The following is an 18,363-nucleotide window of genomic DNA, read 5'->3' on the forward strand; positions in this document are numbered from 1 at the left end:
CTGCCTGCCTCCTGCTGTCTGTAGCTCCAAGGCTCTTAAATCACGAATGTGGGAGTAATGTCACCTTTGATGCGGTCACGACCGTTCCGTGTAGTGGTTAAATCCCCCAGTTTAAACAAATTTTTTTAAAAAAGGACTTAAAAGAGAAACAGCAGATGTGAGAATGCAAAGGCAGCTTTCTTAGCATCTTTGAAAATAGCACCTTTCTTATGATTTGGAGCTGTTGAAAGGGAGCAGCGTTTTCTGTTAACGGATTAGTTCTCTGAATACGATTAATCCTACACCCCTCCCCAGAGAAAAGCCCATACACAGAAGATAAATGGTTTTTAAAAATCAAGTTTCTTTTCTCATGTGAATTTTTTATGGCTTTAAAAGGGAAAATTATTTAGGCAGAGAGTGGTCTTGGACCAGTAACAGGAGCCTGCAAAACTGGGTGAATTCTAAGGTTCTGTCCGGCTTTGATTCTAAAAATCTCATTTTTCTGTTCATTGTGTTTCTTTATTTCCTTCCTTTCTTTTACCAGGAGCTGCTTCTCCGAGAGGACTGAAATGGGGAGAAATACTGTTTTGTTAGCAACAAATTCTGTTCAGGCATAGCATTTATTCTCCGGAGTGGTGGGGTGTGTGCGCGTACATGCTTCTGTGTAGAGATCGATCTTAAGAAGGTATCTTTTGATGGCACATGGTGCCCCTTTTCTGGAAGTGCCCAATTACAAAACCGTCACATCGTTTCAGATTACGACGTGGAGACCTCAAGGTTGCCGGCCACCACCAAGCCGTCCACCACTGCTGCCTCTCCTGCCGTCATCTCCCCAGAAGGTTCCATCAGTTCCTACCCTGAAGAAGAGTTCGATCTGGCTGGAAAGAAACGATTTGTTGGTAAGTAGAACTTCCTGAATCAGAGAGCCATGGGTTTTAACGTTCGTTCTTTGAAGAGGAGCAAAACTCATCCGTTGGATTGGTCAGGGCAGCGTATTTGCAGCAGTAGCTTATTTTCCCAGATTAAATTTTCCATTTGGGCTGATTCAGCAAGTCATTCCTGTTTAGATGCACATGAACTTGCTTTCTGCAGAAGTCAGGAGTGGGGGGGGGGGGTGAATGCAGGAGAACGTTTGGTATCCGACAGAATAGAGTTTAGAGAGGCTGCCTTGTGTGGACAACGAGGAAGGAACGCTTTCGATAATCACCCGTCCAGGGAATGTGAGTATTTTTATTGTAGCCAACGTTTCTGAGATGAGACTTCCACTAAGCCTTGCCTGCACTTCATTAACTTCTTCCTAAAAGATGAGCGGTTTACTGAATTGAGCTACTTAGAGTTTCACAGAGCTGAAGCTGTTTTCCTTCAGTTTTTTAAAAAATTTATTTATTTATTGTTGGCTGCGTTGGGTCTTCGTGGCAACGCACGGGCTTTCTCTAGTTGCGGTGCGCGGGCTTCTCATTGCGGTGGCTTCCCTTGTTGCGGAGCACTGACTTCAGTAGTTGTGGCTCACGGGCTCAGTAGTTGTGGCTCGCGGGCTCTAGAGCGCAGGCTCGGTAGTTGTGGCGCACGGGCTTAGTTGCTCCCTGGCATGTAGGATCTTCCCAGACCAGGGCTCTAACCCGTGTCCCCTGCATCAGCAGGCGGATTCTTAACCACTGCGCCACCAGGGAAGCCCATTCCTTCAGTTTTTTCTTCCACTCTTTTTTACCCTCTTTTCCCATAGAGGTCATTACAGAGTATTGAGTAGAGCTCCCTGTGCTCTACAGTAGGTTCTTATTATCTTTTCTATATATAGCACTGTGTATGTCAATCCCACTCTCCCAATTTATGCCTCCCTCTTCTTTCCCCCCGGTGACCACAATTTTGTTTTCTACGTCTGTGACTCAACTTCTGTTTTGTAAAGAGGTTCATTTGCCCTTCAGTTTATTTCCTATAGTTTTCCTTAGCCTCAAGGACTTGTGATCTAGAAATTGATTTTATTCTTCTTTCTCGATTATTAAAACAATTTCAGGAGGATATCCTGTTTCACTAAACTGTGTTTCATTCCCTTGGGGGGGTCTTCTTTTCCCACGCCCTTAATGAACTGCACTAACAAGACCGATTAACATATTACTACGTGGAAAAAAGATAAGTTATTACTGAGTGGAGACAGGCAACAGCTTAAACTAATATCACACTTTTCTGTTTCCAAAACAAATGTTCTGCCATCAGCAGAGAACGACGCTTGCCAGCCAAGATGTAGTATTGAGTGTCTGAACCGCACGTACTTGAAGAACAAGAATCTGTGTGTGTGTGTGTGTGTGTGATCTGTTTGAAGTACTTTTTAAATTTTTTTTAATTTTAAGAATCTTAATTAGAAGGAGGAGTCCTGAGGCAAATGGTAATGCTGGCCCATGGCACGCCGCAGCCTGGCTGAATCCACCGAATGTGCTGACTTTTCTCTCTGTAGTTCCGTGACAGAAATAGAAATTTGTTTAGTGCTATTATTAACTGCTCCAAAGAACTCTTCAAAGACTGAAAGGCTTATTATTGTCTGGCTATTTTCATATGCCTATAACTCTATAAAGCATAGTAGACGACTCCCCCAAACTTCCTGACGAGATCAAGAACGAGCTCAAAAGGCCTAATCTTATGCAGAGTATTGGAATAGAGAGGATCTAAGAATTGCTTTCAGTCCTCACGGCCACTGAGAATGAGAACCTGTACAAAAAGATGCAATGGAACGTTTAGAAAGTTCTAGAAATTGTTAGTTGGGAGCACTTGGGGGTCTTGAATGTATAAAAGCTCAAATCCAATTCCTTGGATTTTCTAACTTCTGGAGCTTATGTAATAAGAAGAGCTGTGAACTAGAGGGAGAAGCTTCTGTTTGCTCCCTGCTTTAGGGGCCTCCGTCAGCATCCATAGGCTCAGCTGGAGTGTGGGTTATCAGTTCTTGTCCTGCCTTAGTTCTGGGGCCCGTGTATCTACTGAGATCACGTGTGTAGAGAAAGCTTGAGCCTATCCATAAATGTGAGGTGGCTATTATTGTCCTGAGTGGTAATGTGGTAGAAGGATATTCAGGCCTGGCCTGTGCAGACATTCCAGGTAGTTAATGTGAGTCCCTGAAGTCCCAGGGAAGGCCACCCAGAACTGCGGCTAAGGCTGTGTATCTTGATCAGTGTATGCTTTTTTCTGGTCCCAAGACAGCCTAGGGAATGAACTGAGTTGAGAGAACTCTAAGTCGGGCTGATTCACACCCTTCTGAGTTTGGGGGCATAGGGATGGTAGAATGCTGCAGGCTTAGGTTGCATTAAATTGTAGTTCAGAGATGTTTCCAAACCACCGAGGTCGTAATCATTGATGTTGATGGGGCAATAAGCTCTTCGGACACCATCATGTTAAAAGGTATAACTATGTAGATCCACACAAGAGGGCTAGGGATGTGCGTCTGAGTTTGGCATCAGGGCTGATGACCCTGGATGCTTAGCAGGAAGAGACTGGATCGGGCGGCCTACTCCGTGGAGCAGACATCATGTTTCTGCCTCCAGAGAAAGCCTTCAGCAATCCGACTGGGTATCTTTGTTCTTTTCCAGCTCCTTATGTGACGTACCTAAATAAAGACCCGTCTGCCCCATGCTCCCTGACTGATGCTCTGGAGCACTTCCAAGTGGACAGCCTGGATGAAATCATCCCACACGACCTGAAGAAGAGTGACCTGCCTCCTCAGCGTGCCCCCCGCAACATCACCGTGGTCGCCGTGGAAGGCTGCCACTCGTTTGTCATTGTGGACTGGGACAAATCCGCCCCGGGAGATACGATAACAGGTGTGTCCAAGGCAGATGCTCAGAGTTCTGTCAACCAGTAGGTGGGAAATACAGACAATAAGGGGTGGATGGATGATGGATGCGTGGATGGATGGAAAACAGATGGATGGATGGATGGATGGACGGATGGATAGGTTAAATGGATGGACGGATGCATGAATTGGATGATGCATTGGATGGATGAACGCAGATGGCTTCTTTTAAAAGGATGAAATAGAGGCAGTACGGGAAGCCTTGTGGAGTAGTAGGAAGAGCACTGGATGGAAGTCAGAAGTCCTGAATCCTAGTCCCAAATTGGTTTTTATGACTTTGAGCTACCTACTTCACCTCTCTGGACCTTGCTTTCCTCCTATGCAAAATGTCGTTACATCTCTTAAACTCTGTAACACTGCAGATAGCCAGGGGGTCCACAGAGCCACATGGAAGAGGAGATCCCACAGCGTGGGTGATGAAAGGGCTCCTACTGTGCGCTACCCGGAGTCACAGTCAACCCTGGGGTCGTGACTCAGCCTCCTCCCTTCTTTCTATGTCTGCTGGGTGCTTCCAAACCAGTCTCTGCGTCCCTGAATTCCTTAGATGGGATCCAGATGTGATGGAAAAGTGCCCAGGGATCTTGAGCCTCCTAGGTCTTGGCCTGTGAGATGTTCATGAGTTCATTTGATTCTGCCAAGGATATATTTGAGGATAAATTTGTTGAGATAAGTTCTCACAGTAAAGAATTAATGTTTTTTTGAATAGACCCTTCTTTTGCAAATGATTCTTTTTGGGTCAGTTAGTTATATAAGAGGAAGGAACATATGTGTGTGTGTGTGTGTGTGACTCAGGACTGGGGATGGTGCTGTAAGTCAGAGTTTGACATATTATCTGTCACTGTTATGCTAGTGTGGTTCATCGAATTCAAAATTTTTAGTGCTTTTGCTTTATGTCCCCAATATTATCTCTTAAAATGATAAAAAATAACCAAGCACATCCAAAGAGCAACTTTTCTAATGGAGTTTGCACAGCAGCCCCAAAACCGGGACAAGGAACACGGGAAAGAGTGCCTGGGTATTGTGCCAGGTACGGTGGAAGGGCCCGGGGAGAGCGAGGGTGCAGATCAAGGGGGCGAAGTCTTGGTGTCACTGTAAGTGTTGGTCCCCGCCAGCCTGTGAGCTGCATAAGCTGCAGAGGCCAGCTTCTGTGAAGTCCAGCATGTTCTTAATGGAAAACAAATAAATCAATGGAAGGAGGAAAGCTTGTAGTCAAAACAGCCAGAAAATCCTTTTATTAACTGAATATGATTTTCTGAATGGCAATTTTGAAAAGTAAGCAAGTAAGCATACAGCAAAAAAATAATGGAAAATATTATCTGAAGCTATTCAGCTTTTGATCTCTTGCATAACAGATGTTACTTAGAATAAATATACCACTGTGCTCTGAGCCACGGGGCTTCTGAGAAACAGAAGGATGGATACAGGATGAGAGCGCCAGCCACCTTAGACATGCCTCAAGGGCTGCAGCGTGAGGAGCCTTCAGAGAGCTCCCGGTAAATGTCACTGGACTTAACTCCGAAGCAGTTCCTGTATCATCCCATAGAGGGCGTGCTTCTGAAACACATGCTCTCGTTGACCTCACATCCCAAGCCTTCCAAAGCTCCCTGGAGACTTCGAGGTCATCTCATCAACACATACCCTACACCTAACCCTAAACCAAACCTCAGTGCCCTAATCACGCGTACTCATGCCACGAGCATAGATAACCTGGCTGAGGTACTTATAGGGACTCGGGCACTCCCCATAGAAGGTTGTGCTGATACCGCGAAGCCGTTTACTGTGGAACAGTTCAGCGCACGACAGCTCTGCAATACGCAGGGCTGTTTTAGACCCCGGAGGCTAAAAGAGAGTATCGTGGGAGCTCTTCCTCAGCAAATGAATCAAGCGCCCGCTCTTTCAGCTGTCGAACAGCGAGGCTGAGTGGATACACTGATACCTCCTAGACCCAAACACAGCGTCACACCTGTGGGCCCACCGCAGGGCCTTTGGGTCCTGGTAGCTCTGTGAGATACTGAGCGCTCTGCTGGTCTCCACCAGCGGTACTTCCTCGCACAAGCGGCTGAGGCAGCGTGTAACCAGGTGGTGTCCAAACGGTATGCAGCTCCCGCAGAGCGGGTAGGCCTGCAACCCGTTGCTTTCCCTGATCAGTCCCAATGAGTGAGGCCGTGACTCCATCAGGAGTGACTCCACAGGAAATCACCCACGTGACGGCCTCTGAGTTTTTCAGGACAGGTTTTGATAAGAACAGAGAAAGCAGGAGTTACACGTGCTCGGAAAGCACATTATACAAATTCAGACCCTAGGATAAGCAGAGAAACCTGCGTAGCATGTGGGACAAAGCACAGGGTTCTGAGGGAGTTGATTTCAAGGCGGATGAGCCGGGCAGGCCCATCAAAACGGGGCTCCTCGGGCGCATGTGTGAGGATGTGCCCTTGTTGTATGCAGCAGGTGTGGCTGGATGTGGCTGTCCTCAGAGGGGGAGGGAACCCTATGGAGAGAGGAGCACCCCTCCCCAGGTCCCCACGAAGTATTTGTTGACGAAAGAGAAGAACAAATTCCTCCAGAAAGCGGCGTGGAAACCCAGTGCCTCTGCTTCTGTCCCCTGTGCGCCCGGTAATGAGCTGTGTGACTCCAGTCCACTCTTCTTTCCACCACCAGAATAGGTCTCAATGGAGGCAATCGGAGAGAACAGGTTGCTAAGTAAAGTTGTTTGCCTCGCAGATGCGTTGGATGCCATTGATCTTTTCCTCCTTGACCTGCGATCCAATTCTCTGCACCCGGGTCTCCCTCACAGGCTCACCCACTTTGACCAAATGTTCAAGATCGGACTTGCCCAAGGCTTGGTCCTAAGTTCTCTTTTCCTCTTACTCTGTGTTCTCTCGCCCCAGGATTTTACCCACGCACACGGTTTTAATTCATCTGGGAGAGGAGTCATTGGTCGGTAGCTCAGGGCCCAGCCTGCCTCTCCTCTGAGCCGCAAACAGTAAACTCACGTCTACTTGACATTGTCACCGGGATGTCTCCGAAGCGTCTCAGACTCGGCGTATCCAGAGTCAAACTCATGACCCTCTGAGCCCCAAACCTGCTCACCGGGGCTTTCTATCTCAGAGAAGCCCTCACTTTTCCACCCATTTTTGCAAGCTTGAAGCTTTGGAGTCATCTTTAAATCTCCTTTTATTTCCCCTCCATATTCAGTTCACCACTAAATCCTGTCAGCTTCACCTTTCAGATTTCTCTTGCATGCATCCGTTTCCCTCCATTAACACCACAGAACCTGAGTTGTCACCGCCTCTCACCTGGATACTGTGACAGCTGTCTAGCTAGACTGTCGCGTCCACGCCCCACACCCTGTCGGTTCTCCGTTTGGCACTGGAGAGACGCACTGAAGACAGTCCAGTCGTGTCACCCCTTCAGCGTGTTCCCTTTCTTCGAGAATGAAAAGCAAAAGCCTTCGTGACCGAAGGGCCCTGCATATTTTTTCCATTTTGTGCTTCCTCCGCTTCATTTCACGTCGCCCCCTCCTCCCACCCCACCACTCGGAGGCTCTGCCTTCTCCCGGTTCCTCCCTCTTCAGCATCTTTGCCCGGGAATTCCCTCGACCTGGAATCCACCCCACCTCCGACCATGCATCTTAGCTGCCCCCCTATCCTTCATTCGTCAGCCGCATTTCGGGGCCCCGGGGAAGCTCTGCCCACCCCCTGTGCCCAGCACGTGGACCGCCCCTTCTTGGCTCTCATCACAGCTCCATAACCCTGCTAGTCTGCCTGCCTGCTGCTCCTGGAGTTTTAGATAGAACGAGTCACCATTTGACCTCCAGCACTTAGTGCAGTGTCTGACACGTAGAAGGCACACAGTTAAATATGTGTTGAATGGATTAACGAATGTGAACTTGGACCAGATTTCTCCCCCCTCTCTTAAGACTCAGTCTCCTCATGTGTCAGAACGAGGGCAGGGAAACCTATGTACTAGGACCAGGAGAATTCATCAAAGTAAAACTTAATCCAAAGGATTTGGCATGATGTTTGGCACGTGGGAAGTACTTGACGACGATTTCCCTCCAGCGTAAGTAAAGAATGTGTGAAGCTGTGACGTGAGCTTCACTTGGCCTAGTGAGGCAGCCTTGAAGGCTGGGCAGGTGTCAGGGCTGAGGGCCCAGCCGCTGAGGCCCATTAACAGCAGATAAGGCGGAGAAAAGAGCCGCCCGACTCTTGTCACTAGACATCGAGGTCAAGGGCAGGCAGAGATATTCAACAACTAGAACCTGAAGGAGAGCCGATAACAGTAGGTGAGGAGATCACCCACCGCGAGTCTGGGATCTTTCAGCCACACACACGGCATTCACCATCACGGTTTCTTCGTTTCACGTGAAGGACACTTGTATACATCTCTACCGGGAACTTCTCAAATACTTGTGTGGAGGTCACTGCCCTTTGCTGCTGCTGCGCCTTCACAGATGTTATTAGTTCTAAGGAGGCGAGGAAGGCCAGGGAATGTGGGAGATGAGGACAAGGAAGAGAAGTAGGGAAGCAGCTAGTCGTCAGGAAGTGTCTTTCATTTTCTCTTCTGCATCTGGTTTCACCAGTGGGTACCAGCGTTCTATCCCATCTGACGCAACACACTTCCCTGCTTGACTTCTCCCACAGAGCTGCCTCCACGCCACTGTTTCCTCCCCACCATCCTCCCCTGGCTTATGCCTCTGGTGTGACGTGGTTCCTTGACGCTCACTGGGCTCTGCCTCCTTTCCACTCGTAGGTTACTTGGTTTACAGTGCATCCTATGAAGACGTCATCAGGAACAAGTGGTCCACCCAAGCTTCATCAGTAACTCACCTGCCCATTGAGAACCTGAAGCCAAACACAAGGTATGATGTGTCGGTCATTTACGAGCAGAAAGTAAGACCCATGCGCCTGGTCATGGAGATCCTTAGGTTGAAAAGGAAAGGATTAATCAAAAATGTTTTTATGGTTTCTTTTGAATTCTCTAGTCAGTTCTCATAGACTATCAATGAACGCTCACCATATGTCATGTATTTTTCTTAGGAGAAAGCACTGCGGACACCGTAATTGTTAGATTATTGTATTTCTATTTTGTTCCCTATGTTCCAGAGACTAAAACTACCCACCGTTGGGGAAGGAAGGGTTGCTGTGTGTGTTGAAAGGGGATCGATCTGTTTGCACTCACCCCGTGGTGGCTTAGGCAGCACAAGCTTTGTGTGTGACCTTGACGGAGCAGCAAATACTCAGACTCTATACTGTACAGGTTCAGATCATTCAAGAAGGATGTATTTTACCCATTAATAACGGTGACAAGAAGCACGTAACCTAGTCGGGGCAGTGGCTCGCTAGCCAGAGGGCCACCTGAGAGTGAGCCCTCCGGTGTGAAATATGCAGGACTTGTTCCGAGGGTACAGACAGCATGAGTACGCATCTCCTCTTTTATACGATCTGGTTTTGCTGGTAACAGCCATCAGCAAAGAGCACAGTGCTCGAGCTGTGGTACGCTTGTAAACTGGCTCTCTGGGAAAAAACGAAACAAAACAATAACAACTGGTTTATGGTATTTGCCAATTTCTCCCACCATGGCCAATTTTGAGCTACCCTGGGTCTGCGGGATTCCTGATATTTAACGATCGGCTCTCCGACGCCTGGAGAATGGCTCTAGCACACCGTGTCACGTCGAGTATTTTTCCCTAGCAAAGTGTTCTCAGTGAAGTGACGTGGACCCAAGGTCTCCCATTTTTTTATAGAGTCAGAGGAACACAGAGGAGATTGGGACAAAATACTCTCCTTAAACAGAAATGTGTTGAAAGGGATAGAAACTGGACCATATCCTTGGGCACCGAGAGACTTCTGCACTAGCGGAGAACTTTCCTCAGGACGTGTTCATGTCCTGGGCTCCCTTGGACTGCGCTTTCATAAACTGTTATAAATTTTGAGATTCGGCAAATAAAAAACAGGAAACTGAGAGAGCACTTTTCTTAGCTCTTCCCTCATAGTAACGAAAAGTTGATTCATTACAAAAAGAATAAAACTAAAGAAAACGAAGTCAACATCCCATTTTTTTATTGTGGGCAGAGTGTATGTTTTTGCAGCACAGCCTCAGTATCAGCTGAAAGAGGCCTTAGGGACGTCTGGCCTCATGGCTCCTTGCGAATCCCAGTCTCCTGCACCCTCCGCAGTCCAGCGCTCCTGCGGCAACCTTTGGTACCAAACTGATGCTGAGTTTTGAATAATATCAGGGCACGGGTATGTAGGAGGTTTATTGATTCTTTCAGTACGTATGACTGAGTATCCACCATCCACCGGTAAGTGCGTCCTGAGGGTCTGCTCGGGGCCAGGCAGTGGGCTGCACACAGGAGAGAGCAGTGAGCGTGGCGCAGGGGTACACAGCACACCGTGGCCCCTCGTGGCTCGCACAGCCTGGCGGAGGCAGGTGGTTTACAGACGCATAAGTATGCACTTTCCCCGGCCAGTGTTGTGAGGGGGAAGTACGCTGTGCTCTGAGGGTATGCTAGGGGGCTTTTTCCCCCCCGAGCTTGGGGGTTAGCGTGCAGTCAGGTGAGCTTCCATGGGGAGTAGATAAGCAGCACTTCACCTGGAGAAGGCGGATGAGCAGGTCAAGTTGCTCCAGGCGGGAAGGGTGCTGGGAAGCCGCTGGGTTTAAGGAAGAGAAGGAGGCTGATGTGGGGGAGGGGTGGGGGGACGGGGAAATGGGAAGGAGAGGATGGAAAGCGGGGCGTGTGCTTCCTCCGAACCCCCCCACAACAGCTGCTGAACTTTTACAGCTCGGGAAGCGTGCCGTGATGCAAGGACGCTCATTTTTCCCCGCGTTTACCCTAACGCAGGGCGTCTCCGACGGGCTCGCTGGGGTGTCCACGTGCTTATTCCACGGAGGCTGCGTCTCCCCATCCTCTGCGCAGTCCTTGGGGCTTCCCAGGACCCCCTTCAGACTCCTTGGAAGAGACTCAGGAGTCGGTCCGGCCCAAGGGGAGACAGGATGTAAAAACTGGCTTTGGTTCTTTATAACTGAATCTTCTCTTTTGACAAGATTAAGTGGGCGTTGTCCACGTTATTCACCCAACTCAGCCCTGAATCGCTTTCTGGAATCTTCGTATTTTAAGTCCATACCTAAAGTACAAAGATTTGTCACCATGGAGGCTATTCAAAAGAAGGTGCCAGAAGCTTATATAAGAAGGCAGGAAGGCATGGATTGCTCTTTTGTTACTTGGGTGAGACAGAGACTCTTCAGGGTATGAAATATACATTTTAGTCTGTAGAAGAAGTTTAATGTGGTTTTCGAAAATAGGAATTTTACTTCTTTCATAATCCCATGTTGTTTGTCACCTCGGCGTATTTAAACTTACTTGGACATACTAGGTGAGTTCAATTGGAAATTCCTCTTTAGAACTGAGCCATGTGGGCTTTGTGGAGGCCTGGAATTATTGTGTGGACAGGAGGGTAGATTTGGAGAATACGTAGGTTTCTGTGGTAAAACAAAATGGATACAACCAAGAGATCGGGATGGTCTCTCTCAGCCAATTGGTCCCCCTCTGCCATCTCCTCAGCTGCACGGGGTGTTTCCCTCTGTGGAGCTGGGGAAGAGGGAGCAGCTTGGCTCCCGGGAAGGCTTGAGAAGTATTCAATGGAAAGGTGCCCTGTAGCCTCTGAATATCAGTGTCACGCTCTAGGTTTCGATTTCCTATTTTTTTAAGGGAAAAAAAAGGATCAGTAAAGTCGGACTGTCATCACTGATGTATGCCCTACCCACTGCTTGAACTGCCAGCAGAGTTTGCCTTAAATAACTCCACGACCGCTGAGTTAAAAGTACGCACAACTGAGAAAACGCGAAATGCTGAGTGAATTGAGATTTGGGAATTCCTATGTTCTTAATTGTGCATATCTTTTTTAATTAAAAAATGAAATTTAAAAAAGGATTCTGTCCTAAATGAGATGTGAATATACTTTCTTGGAAAGCTTAAAAGAAGACTTGATTTTCCCGAATGGGCTTTTCTTTGCTCCCTGTGTAATCAAACCCCAAGTGAAATATCTCTGTGTAACTGTGAGACCAGAGGCTCCCTTGGGGTTCTCAGAAGCTCAGAAACTCAGGAGGCTTGGTGCCAGGGCAGAGGTGCCGCGGACACATGCCTTTGCTCTCTAAATGGAAATAATTCTCCTTTTAAAACTTTAGCGTATCTTAATTAGTGCATGTGATCTGTGTGTCAGACAATCAAATACAGGATTTTGTAACATTGAAGTGTAGCTTCTGCTGGCTGGAAACCAAGACTCCTTCTGAACTCTCTTGAAGTGTCAGAGAGCTTCCCCTCACAGGGATTTTTTTTTACCTGCCTTCTTTACCTGGAAGTATTGATAGTTAGGGGCTAAGAGAGCACAGATAATACCTGGAATCCCAGAGGGGAGGACAACACAGAGATGAGCAGTAGAGAGAGTGGGTCTTAACTGTGTTGGTTTCCAGTATTTTCTCATCACCGCTTTTGGTCCTATAGCTCATCAGAGTCCAAAGTAAGATGCTCTGGGACTCCCAATCTACCTGGCTTGTCATTCTCCCTCTAGATGAACAGGCTGATTCAGACAATGTGCTTTCTAGCACATTCTCTGTTCCAAGAAAAAGATTAATCCACAGCAAAGCCTCTCCAGGCCTTTTCCACTTCCCCTTCCCGGACTTGCTTCCCGTTCCTCGAGGCACAGAAGCTGGAAACGCAGTGCCTTTAAGGCTCCAGAGCCAAGCAGAGCTCTTGCCCTGCACCCAGAACATGGATGTCATGTTTGTTCCCCCGAGGAGACCAGCCTCGGGACTGCCGAGCCCTCTCCCCGCCAACAGTGGGTTTGCATCATCACGCTGTCAAACATCCTGCTTTTTCACACAAAGTCCAGTGATTAGAATTAGGTTAAAGTTGGAATTCTGCTTGGTAAGCGTTTCACTGCTCCGGCTTCTCCCTCCGGCCAGTAGAACTGAAGACGGGACAAGAGGAGACCGTTCCATCCAAGGACGGGCCTGCGCGGGGCAGTTCAACCCTTGATGCTCTAAGTAACACACGCGCTCTCTAAGTGACCCGTTTGCCCGGTATGCCCCTCTCTTCCCATTAGTCACATGTATTGTTTTGAAACGTTTTTCAAAAATGAGAAAGTTCAGAAATAACACGAAGAAATGGCAGTGGTGTGTGCATTTGTGAAAAATAGGACTCAAACCCTGCCACAGAGTAGGTGCTGAATAGTTTGGCTGTTTGTCTCATTAACACAAAAATTAAACGAGGTTCTCTTTCAAAAAATGTTTTCTTCCAATTTCAGGTATTATTTTAAAGTTCAAGCCAAAAATCCTCACGGCTACGGACCTATCAGCTCTTCGGTCTCATTTGTCACAGAATCAGGTATGGGTGACTTCATGTTTGCGTTTTATTCCTTTTCTTAAAAACAAATGATCTGAAATCATGTCTACAATAGAATAAAAACTGAAGAAGTTAAATCCCCTTCTCTTTAATCAGTTCATATTGGATGTCATTTTATAAGAGAAACATGATTTTCTTTCTGCTAAGCTAAAAGTTGGATAATAAAATTTTAAGTAATCTTCATTGGAACTGCCTGGGAAGTGAAAAGGTCAAATTCCAATGAAAAAGGGGGAAAAAAAATCTAGTTTTCAACCCTGTGGGAAAGGTAAGTTTGAATCTGTCTGTAGAGATTTAGTTACAGAGATAAATTCCTTTTGTTTTTTTTTAACTGCAAACAGCTGAAGAGCATAAATATCATATGACCTGAGGGGCAGTTACTTCCTTCAATTAGTCAGATCTCTAAGTTGCTTCCTTTACTCCGAGACAAAAATGTCTCTACTTAATATGGAGGGTCTAATTAAAATACTGTCCATCTTGCAAGCCATATCACTCAGAGGATGTCCCTACTTTGGGATGCTGGTGTACAGAGCTCTCAAGCCCTTCGGTGAAATGTCACCGCGGTCACGGTCCGAGGCAGTACACACGGAGCTGGCCCATGGTGGCAGGTGCCGGCCTGGCAGCCTTTCTGTATAGGAAGCCAGGCTGGAGAGTTGGTACCCACGGTCCCAAGACAGGCCCTTACGGAAGCCCAGCTGGGCCGGCTCCACACTACCGTGGCTGTCGCTTCCATTTGGTCAGATTATTTCCTAAGAGCAGGAGAGTAAAATAAGCATTTACACTTACAGCTGATGCTATGTCACTTTATTTTATAGAGAGCAGATGATGTCAGAATGAATGGTCTGTACAAAGGGGCAGCACAGAGCAGATTTGGGGTGATGAAAATGTTCTGTGTGATTGCGGTGGAGTTCCATGAGTCTATACGTGTGTTAAAAATTCATAGGATGTGTACCCTAAAATAGTCATTTTACTCTGTGATAATTAAAAAAAAAAAAAAAAAAAAAAGGATGGCCCATGTTTACCTGGCCTGTATTTTATAAAAATGGACTTCTTCTAAAGCAGAATTCCTTATAATGCAGTTTCATATTAAGGGGCACTATTTGGGCTAAGATAGAGACATGTTTTAAAACAGCTTCATTGAGGTAGAAATGGCATACAGTAAACTGCTCGTCCTCTAAACGTACAGCTGAGGCAGTTCTGAGGGGTGTTTATACCCCTGGAGCCATCACTGCTGTCATGCTGGTGAACAGCTCCATCACCCCGACAGTTTCTTCCTGCTGCTGTTCAGCCCGGCCCTCCCTTCCCTCCCCGTGTGCCCAGCCTTCCTCGCCTCTCAGACAGCCGCGCATGGGCCTTCTGTCGCTGTGGACTCATTTGCACTTTCTAGAATTTCGTATCAGGGGAATCATACAGTGTGAGTTCTTTTGTCTGTGGCTTCTTTTCACTTAGCATCCTTTTGAGATCCATCCATGTTGTCATATTTATAAGTAGTTCCTTCTTTTTTATTACTTAGCAGTATTCCATTGTATGTGCTACAGTTTGTATCTGTTCACCTGTTAATAGACATTGGATTGTTCCTACTTATGGACTATTACAAATAAATCTGCCATGAGCATTCATGTACAAGTATTTTTAAGGACATATGCTTTCATGTCTCTTGGGTAAATACTCAAGAGTAGGATGGATGGATTGCATAGTAGCTGTGTGTTTTTACTTTTTTAAGAAACCACTGGACTGTTTTCCCAAGATGGACACATTTTAAAACATAATGAGTATTGAATTATTTTGTAGTACCCAATGTCAAAACATTATCTTCAAGGACCCACACCTTCTATATAAATAACAAGACAATATAAATAGAAAAGACTATTTCTTGAAATGCCTAGAAAATAAAAACTAAGGGAATGTCTTGGCATCTGTCAGATGAATCTTACACTTTCTTTATCTATTCTAGCTTGATTAGTTCTTTTAATTACAAAAAAACCCCACATTTCAACAGTTGCGGGGCTGTGTGATGTAATAGTGAAGTCAGTTATTTATTTTTCATTCTACAGATAATCCTTTGCTTGTTGTGAGGCCACCAGGTAAGTTTCTCTTCTTGATAAACTTGACATTCGAGTAAGCAAGTTGAGTATGAGATTGTTACAGTTACAAGTAGACACCCTGAACCGTTTTTGTATTTTCATAATTTTCTGACAGCTTCTATGGTTTCTTTGCACCCATCAGCCTAATCTAGGGAAAAGCATGTTCTGGAAATTTTTAAATAGGGCCATAGCAGCCAATATCTATAAAAACCATTATGGGCGGCCAGTATCTATGAACATAGATAACTTTCTTTTCATAACCCCTTTGAATATTTTAAATGGCTGAAAAGATAGCAAAATGCATTAAGTGTACGACAAAATTTTACTTTGTTTTTCAAATAAACCGAGAAAGACCTATTGCTTAAGTTCAAGACTGGTCTTACGAGTGACAACAGGCGGTGCCTGTGCTGAGGGATTTTGGGGGTGGGGAGGTAGGGTGACACGCCCTGCAAGGTCAAATTTGCCATTATAGCTTATGTTCCTTGGCTTAAATTAGGCTTTTTCTTACTCTGAGAATCCTTTATAGAAATGCAAATACGTTAACTGCATTCAGGTACAAGGAACTCCCCAGTTGTACTTCAGTACAAAGAAAGAAGAGAAAAGACAGACAGACAGAGAGAGAGAGAGACCACTGGGAGGTGGGAAAACTGCTCAGAAAAGCCCTGAGAGAAGGGGAAGTCCCAGTGAATAAATCAACCTCTCTGGTATTTTGTGCAAGAATAAACAGTGTGAAAAGCCATGACTTAGAAGGTGTGCTGTGTGTTGTCCAGGTGGTGAGCCCATCTGGATCCCATTTGCTTTCAAACATGACCCTGGCTACACAGAGTGCCACGGCCGACAGTATGTGAAGCGGACGTGGTACAGAAAGTTTGTGGGAGTCGTTCTCTGTAACTCGCTGCGGTATAAGATCTACCTCAGTGATAACCTGAAAGGTAGGCCTTTAGGGATGGCGTGCTGTGGGAAGGTGTGGAAAGCTTTTAGTTTATCAGATGCTAACTTGACATAGCAGGTGCGTCAGGATGCGTTTGAGGTATGGCCCCATCACATCTCAGTCCGGCTCAAGTGCAAACCGGTTCTGCAGGCTCTATTCTGGAGTGACTAGTATTTACATTGGTACCCAGGAATATATGTACATAGTTTAAATCTACGACTTTTTAGGAATGACATCCAAACTTCTGTTAGAAACTTAAAGGCCGTTTTTCTTTGTTGTTAATCCCATAACATTAACAGCGAAGAAAAATGGTCTTTACGTTTCTTTAAGGTATGAGTGTAAGCTGGGAGTATTGAGGAAAAGCACCCCCTACGATTTTTGCCATTGGAACAACTTTACCGAGAAACAATGGAGATGGTGAAACATAACATGAGCTGCACCATTTGTTCTGTCTCCAAAAATTGCATTGTTTTCATCACAGTAGGGGATTAAAACAAAGAATAACATAAGTATTTACTTTGAACTACTAACATTTCAAAATGCCATTTCTACCCTGCTGGTTTTAACTCACCCACCTACCCCAAATTTTTTTGTATTTCAAGATTTGCACAACTTTAAATTTTTCTAGTACATACATTTAAAAAGAAAGAAAACTTTCCCTCAGCTGGTTTATATTTTGTCATAGGCCAGTTTTTTTTGTTTGTTTTATTTTGTTGTTGTTGTTTTTTGCGGTACGCGGGCCTCTCACTGTTGTGGCCTCTCCCGCTGCGGAGCACAGGCTCCGGACGCGCAGGCTCAGTGGCCGTGGCTCACGGGCCCAGCCGCTCCGCGGCACGTGGGATCCTCCCGGACCGGGACGCAAACCCGCGTCCCCTGCATCGGCGGGCGGGCTCTCAACCACTGAGCCACCAGGGAAGCCCGGTCAGTTTTTTTGTTGTTTTGTTTCTTGCTAGTGCTCATCATTTCTAGATAATGTCAAAATCTCCCCAACCATCCCCCACTCTTGCAATTTCTCAGTGTATATGCCCCTCCCTACAACCAGTCTGTTTGTTTCTTGCTGCTCTTTTTTTCCCCTCTTGCACACTGCCCTTTTGCTCCTCTGCTTCAGAATTCCCGGGAGAGGTTACACAGCCATGTCTGGTATTCTAGGGTTGAGAGAAACAACTTTGCCCTACTGTGCAGCTCTGGTTCAGGACCAAGGACAGCGCCTCATGCTACAGACACACACCCTACTTCTAGTTATGTATGAGAATAGTTTCTTCTATTTTTCTAGGTATTCATGCTTTTCATAATTATTTCATAATACATTCTCTGCCTATCAGAGTTTCCTCCTTTTTTTAAACCCAAGAGTAGAAAGGTCTCCCATTTACAGGCTGAAAATGCCTATAATATTAGTAGTTTCCATTTAATGAACACTTGCTAAGTATTTAGCATACATGATCTCACTGAATCCTTATAACACTTTGAGATCGGTGCCATGATCACCATCTTTCAAACACGGAAAGTATGACACACAGAGTTTCAGTAATGTGCCCTCTTCAAAGCTTGTGTAAATTCCTAAGCCAGCTGTGGCCGTTCTGGAGCAGTCCCTGACTCATCGTATTCCTTTACGCAGATACATTCTACAGCATTGGGGACAGTTGGGGAAGAGGTGAAGACCATTGTCAATTTGTGGATTCACACCTGGATGGAAGAACAGGGCCTCAGTCCTACATAGAAGCCCTCCCTACCATTCAAGGTAATGTGAACAAAGGCCCAATGTAATATACGGGGGAGTGGAGAGGAGTGCTGATATAAGGAGAAAATTCACTGTAGCTCCGCATTTGGTTTACCATTTGAAGATGGATATTAGCAGAATTTTGGAGCATAAAAATAAGGAAGAAACAAAATACCCCTACCACATTCTGGGTTTAGGGTGAGCCTTGGAGAGGTAGGGACACAAAGGAATATGAGACCTTACCCCTACTCTCAGGAAACATGGTCAGTAATTGGGGAGGGAGGATAAATATGTGAAAGGTAACTAAGAGCAAAAGCAACTTAAAGTACCAATAATGACAACAGTTATGTCACATGATTGTCCCATTGTCAGGTAATTGTGCAGATTATAGTTACTCTCTGAGTTCAAAGGGCGGGG

At 46.1% G+C, this 18,363-nt stretch overlaps 1 protein-coding gene across 2 annotated transcripts in view; it reads left to right on the top strand.

The window, feature by feature from the left end:
- The window catches only part of FNDC1 (fibronectin type III domain containing 1), a 220,490-nt gene that overhangs the window by 198,782 nt on the left and 3,345 nt on the right, over positions 1-18,363 (top strand). For both annotated transcript variants that reach the window (XM_067011110.1, XM_059083759.2), the window contains 7 exons: positions 735-878; positions 3,552-3,782; positions 8,567-8,675; positions 13,120-13,199; positions 15,269-15,298; positions 16,069-16,230; positions 17,845-17,967. In XM_067011110.1, the coding sequence (XP_066867211.1) occupies positions 735-878; positions 3,552-3,782; positions 8,567-8,675; positions 13,120-13,199; positions 15,269-15,298; positions 16,069-16,230; positions 17,845-17,967 (879 nt within the window). The remainder of the gene's footprint in view (positions 1-734; positions 879-3,551; positions 3,783-8,566; positions 8,676-13,119; positions 13,200-15,268; positions 15,299-16,068; positions 16,231-17,844; positions 17,968-18,363) is intronic.

Source organism: Kogia breviceps, chromosome 13, assembly GCF_026419965.1.
Source record: "Kogia breviceps isolate mKogBre1 chromosome 13, mKogBre1 haplotype 1, whole genome shotgun sequence".
Taxonomy (NCBI): domain Eukaryota; kingdom Metazoa; phylum Chordata; class Mammalia; order Artiodactyla; family Physeteridae; genus Kogia; species Kogia breviceps.